This window comes from Condylura cristata, unplaced genomic scaffold (genome assembly GCF_000260355.1).
Source record: "Condylura cristata isolate star-nosed mole 26May11 unplaced genomic scaffold, ConCri1.0 scaffold00015, whole genome shotgun sequence".
NCBI classification, from domain to species: Eukaryota; Metazoa; Chordata; class Mammalia; order Eulipotyphla; family Talpidae; genus Condylura; species Condylura cristata.
Genome location: NW_004567116.1, coordinates 5,422,499 through 5,428,255, shown reverse-complemented (window position 1 = coordinate 5,428,255; position 5,757 = coordinate 5,422,499). Strand labels below are relative to the sequence as shown.

The following is a 5,757-nucleotide window of genomic DNA, read 5'->3' as shown; positions in this document are numbered from 1 at the left end:
TCTTTGAAGATCACTGGTCAGCCATGGGTCAATTCCTACGATTGTTGACTCACACTTTCCTTTGCTGAGCAGTTACTGCAGGTCAGACCGTCTTGTGACTGGCTGCCAGGAACTCCTGCCTTAGGAAAGTGATGGAAATCTCAGGATTAAGAGAAACAGACACAGAGAGGCCGTGTAAAAGCAACCTGATGGCAGCACATTCACGTTGTGTTTTTCGCTACCAGTGTAACAACGAGGACACCCACAGCGGAGCCTGTCAGCTCTGTGTGTCTGCTCATCGCTCTTTCTCAATTGCAGACTCAGGGCGCACATTCTTAGCTGATCAAAATGAAGAAAGTGTGTATGCTGGCGCTTTTAATAAATATGTAACCTAGAACTCAATGCTCAATTGGATTGAGAGAAAGCTCACTCATTCTTCAAGCATTATAAGTAAAACAAAATTCATTGCATATATCAACTCTAGTTGAGTCAAACTCTAGGTGAGCTTCTGCTTAGGTCATTATGGTCATAGTCAAGTAGAAAAAAAATGTTAATAAATTATACAATGTAAGTCAATGTAAGTCCCGGGGTACAGGGCCCTGAGTCCCTTCTCTAGAGAAATAGACTGTTATCCTGGGTTGTTGGTACGAGCTCTTGAACCTTTCCACAAGGTAAGGTAGACAAATGTATTAACAAGGTTTAGATGTGTGTATAAACTTATCAATCATTCTGGATTCTAAGAAGACATCAGGTGCCATGCAAAGATTGTCATGTAGCAAGTTCCTTGAGCAAAAACTTGTTAAAAACTTGGAACAGCTGAAATGGCCGTCAATAAGCACTGACTAATATGAATGATATATCAATACATCTAGATAATGGAATGCTGGCGAACATTACATAGTAGTTGAACATTTCATTATTATAATAAAAATATGGCCATTGTATAAATCAGTGGGCTAAACATTCTGTCTGAGATAATTATGTTTTTGTAAAGTTGTGTATCTCTATGCGTGGATTAGAAGATATGGGGGCAAAGGTAAGACTTTATCCAAAATAAAGAGTGGTATTCTATCCTCTTTAATTTTATGCCTTCAGATAATTTACTGCATGCATATTTGGGTCATATTGGGTAGGGAGAAAAGCTATTATGATTGGAGGTTTAGAAATGTTGAGCACGGAGCTTATTTAACCTCCATGTGCTGTCTCACCCATTTTCTTCAACAACTGTGTGACCACAGAGATCACCTTGTCTTGATAGTGCAGAGGGAGCTCTGCCCTCCCTCCCTAACCATCTGAATCTTCTCTTTTCCTGGGGTGCTGCAGGTCTATGGGACCGTCTTCCTCATGAACCAGGGAAACCCGTTCAGCCTCCAGGCCCTGGTGGACACGTGGCCTGATTTCAGCACCGTGGTCATCCGACCCCAGGAGCAGGTGAAGAGGGGGAGGGGGAGGGAGGGCATCTTCTCTTCTTGGCCTTGCCCTGGGAAACATTTAAAAACTAATGAAACTAGGGCCCTCCCTGGTGGCGCAGTGGGTTAAAGCACAGCACTAAGAAGCTAAAGCCACTTCAGCATGAGTTTGATACCCACCCCCGAGATGACCCACATGGTAGATCTCTCCTGACCCGCCCACTGCTCCCCTCAGCAGTGTACTTCATCAGTCAGCCTGTTCTGCTCCCCACTCTGTCTGTGGTGAATCCTCTCACTGCCCCCGCACCTCTGGCCTGTACCACAGTTCTGTATACATAATAAATCAATCTTTAAAGAAAAAAAAAACTCGTGAAATGAAATGTTAATATTTTTCACACATGAAGATCCCTAAAAATTATTTTAATAGATCCAGTAAAATTATTAGTTTAAGTACAAATATTGTACTTCTCATACCAACACCTTAGCTTTAAAATCTTAAGACAGAACTGAAATAAAATGAGTAGACTTTAATCTTTAATGGGAACTTAAGTAAAAAAGTATTATTAGTATCACAGCTGATTTGTAAGTATTTTTGTGCTATTTTTTAGCAATTTAAATGGAATTCTAATTTTGCAACTTTAGTGAGATTTTTCCCGTGTCACCTCCTTCCAAATAATTTCATCTGCTATTTAATCATTTGAGGGATTCTTGATAAATAAGCTGATTACTTGTTTATCTAAAAATGCAAATTGTTTCGTATAACTTCTCTTAAGAAAACATTGTTAACTGATTTTATTTTCTTTGGCATAATTATCATTCTTTGGCATCTGGTATTGCCAGAGATTTTTTCCCAAAGTTACTCATAATAAGTTTAATATTATATGTTCATGGCTCGTGTTTTCCAAATATGTAAAATACAATAAAATATTATTGCAATACAAGTCTTTCGTTGTCACTGATGTTTGTATTCTTCCTATGGTAAGTGATGTCAGTAGAGAAAAAAGCTTTCTATATATCTGTGTCAGAGCTGATTTGAATTTCAATGCAATGGATGGTAGAGAATAGGATTAGTCTGCAATTTTCCATCATACATCAAATACTTGACTCTCTCATTCTGATCTCATGATGAAACGATTCAGCAAAAAATTAATTGACATTTGAAATTCTGATATGAAAGTTAAAAAAAATCACAGTATAATTAAGTGAGGAAAGAGTTTGGCTTTCATGGCATATAAGCCATCTGTTTTATTCCATCCCTGATGCCACAGGAGATGACGGACGACCTGGATCACTACACCAACACCTACCAAGTCTTCTACAAGGATGTCAGGAAGTGCCAGGAAGTCCTGGCCTCCCCGGAAGTCATCAACTGGAATCAACACCTGCAGATCCAAAGTCAGTCACTGAGGACGCGCCCTGCTCCCCGACTGGCACCGTCTCCTGTGACCGGGGCCCCCTGGGCAGCCTGTACACACTCAGCCAGCTGGGAGGTGTTTGACTCGGGTGTAATCACACCCAAGAAGCAGAGAGAACGTGCTTAACTCGCACAGAACAGGCTCCACCAGGGAACCTCACGCATGGCCAATCACCCAAAGATGAGTTCGCACTCACGCATGGCCAATCAGAATTGGCTGACTAGACTCAGGGCAGCTCTTTGGGGTCTCCTGCAGGTGGGCTCAGGCAGCCACAGACAGGGATGGTTCCCACCTGCCCCACAAGATGAGGGGGCGGTATTGGAGGATTTTGGGGGCTTTGGGGGTGGGTAGGTCCTGCAGCGTCAGCCCCCTGCTGAGGTGGTAGGGAGACCCAAGCATCTCTCCTCAGGGCTGACTCCGCCTCTTCACTGGGCGGGTCTGCAGACAGTGAGAGCTCCAGTCTGCTCGGGTTGTTTCTGTCTGTGTGTGGTGCTCACCCATGAAGGAGACAGCTCGTGGCCAAGGCCAGACAGTCAGGACCTGCCCCAGGATGGGGATCCACCAGGCCCCCATGGCACAGCTCAACAGAGGGACATGTTAAGCTCCTGGCAGTGAGGCCCTGTCTGTGTGTGAAACCACAGGACTGTGTGCAGAGCTGGCGCCCCAGGGCATGGTGTGTGAGGGAATTTCTGGGTATGTTGTCACTTCCCAGAACAGAGATGGTGCACCAGCCCCACAGTGTGGCCTAGACACTCAGCAGCAGCGCTAAGCCCATCACAAAGGTTCTGTCCCCAAGTGGAAGCCCTTCCCGATACCACCAGAAAGACTCCTTCAGGGATCCACACAGCTCCTTCTCTTCGCCCCACCCCCTAGGTACACAGTGCAGCCTGAATGATGTGATCCAAAGTCTTGCAGCCACTAAATCCCTGCAAGTCCAGCACTCCCAGAACATCCTCTATATGTGGGTAGAGACAGTAAAGAGGCTGGCTCCTGCCCTGCTGGAGGGGAAGAGCTTGGCCCCCACGGGCGGCAAACCCAAAGCCATGTGAGTTTTCACAGCAGCCGTGCAGGGCTCCCTCTCCCAGCCTGCGCTGGCCTCAGCTTCTCTCCCTGCCCCTCTGTGGCCTCCCCACAGCCAGTGTGTCAGAGGGGCCAGAAAAGACTTTGGCCAGTGAAATGTAACTGTGTGGGATTCATCAGACCACAGAGCCCCGCTCCCTGACCCGGTCACTGCCCGTCCCATGGAAACTCTCAGGCCCTGTCCACCCGCCCTGTCTCCTCGTCCTCCCCCCTCCCAGCACATGGCCCCCCAACTCCCTCGGGGCTCAGCTCCCCACTCTGGGACCTGCATGCGCTCTCTGCTTCTCTTCCCTCAGGACGGCCAGGTGAGGACACGGCGACCTCCTCACTCACGGACTGTGCTTTTGTCTCGACCCTCCCCAGCAACGAAGCCCTCTTCAGGCCCTCCACCCTGGACCTGCCCCACGCGGCCCTGGTGAATGAGTTCTGGGATTTTGGCGGCAATAACCGGAGCCGGAGATTCATCAGGCGCTGTATCAGGACCTTCCCCTCCTTCTGCCTACTGGGGCCCGAGGGGACCCCGGTGTCCTGGGCCCTCATGGACCAGACAGGAGAGCTGCGCATGGCCGGCACCCTGCCCGAGTACCGAGGCCTGGGCCTCATGGCCCAAGTCACTTACACCCAGTCACAGACCCTGAACAAAGTGGGCTTCCCCATCTATTCTCATGTAAACAGGAAGAACAAAATAATGCAGAGAGTGAAGCTCTCTTTGCATCATGTCCCCATGCCCTGTGACTGGAACCAATGGCACTGTGTCCCTCTGTGACTGCCTGACCAGCTGTGCCGGGTGGTTGGGTCTGTGTGCAGGGTGACAGGTGGCCAGAGACACGTAATAAACTAACGTCTTAGTTAAGCCGTGGGCACTGCTATGTCCTGGGGAGCCAGGGACATGGATTCTCAGGTCACCAGGGTTCCTGAGACTTTCAGTGAGGCAGCCCCCCGGCTGCTCCTCTGGAGCCCCAACTCCCAGCTCTCATGACATGTATGGGGTCTCGGAACTGAACTGTAAACCCTGGAATTCTGACTCACACACAGTGTTGTAAACCCATGTTAATCCAATTATAAAAATAATACAATAAAGGAAAAAACAGGCCTTAGAACAGAGTCAAGCACATCCCAAGACAGAACAGGTTGTACTCTGAACAGACTTCATTCTTCAAGAGGCATTTATGTAAACAATAAGCCAATTCAATGCAAACAATTCCAATCCACTTGAATGAGGTTTCCATCCGCACGGTTTTCACACTCCGTGGGCTGTCTTAACAAGTTCACTCCGCTTCCCTGGCTTTACACTAGACCTCTAAGAGGCCCTCTGCCAGAAGCCACTGTGTCCTCTCCACCTGCCCCACAGGTAAGATGCATGACACAGCCGGACACTCTCCACCCTCAGCAATGCCTCGACCTGCACTGGCTTGGATGGAACAGACCAGGGGAAAGACAAACGCCAGTGGCTGCCAGGCACCGCGCACTGCCTGCTGTGAGGCTGCCTGGGTCCCCTGACGGTTTTTGATGACACAATGTTTTATTTTACTTCAACTTGTGTTCTTTGTTAACACTGGTTTACAGCTGTAGGGTTTAGGGGTCCAGGCTCACGCCCCCTCAGATGTGTGTCACCACACCGCAGCCAGCGCCAAAGCGCGCACAGGGCACGGGACCCCCCTCCCGCCCTCCCCCCACGCCCCCCAACCCCGACCTCGCAGCTTCCGTTCCACAGTCCGATTTCCGGGTTTTGCCGTGTCTCTTCCTGTCTTTTGACCCTTTACGGTCACACGTGGTCACACGTGAGAGCGTCACCTCACGGTGCCTCCATGGCCTGTGTGCTGTGTGTCACCCACCCCTCACGGTGCCTCCGTGGCCTGTGTGCTGTGTGTCAC

At 48.9% G+C, this 5,757-nt stretch overlaps 1 protein-coding gene across 1 annotated transcript; it reads left to right on the top strand.

The window, feature by feature from the left end:
* The first annotated feature begins 1,003 nt into the window (after positions 1 to 1,003).
* On the top strand, positions 1,004 to 4,649 carry LOC101620704 (glycine N-acyltransferase-like). Its single transcript, XM_004683432.2, has 5 exons — positions 1,004 to 1,015; positions 1,303 to 1,410; positions 2,657 to 2,783; positions 3,677 to 3,848; positions 4,247 to 4,649. The coding sequence occupies exons 1-5, from the start codon at positions 1,004 to 1,006 to the stop codon at positions 4,647 to 4,649; spliced, it is 822 nt and encodes a 273-aa protein (XP_004683489.2).
* Positions 4,650 to 5,757: the final 1,108 nt, after the last annotated feature.

Bases quoted from the DNA above. Each gene is read 5' to 3' on its own strand.
- LOC101620704 (XM_004683432.2), top strand. The intron at 1,411-2,656 runs GTGAAGAGGGGG...CTGATGCCACAG, and splicing joins TCATCCGACCCCAGGAGCAG to GAGATGACGGACGACCTGGA. The intron at 3,849-4,246 runs GTGAGTTTTCAC...GACCCTCCCCAG, and splicing joins GGCGGCAAACCCAAAGCCAT to CAACGAAGCCCTCTTCAGGC.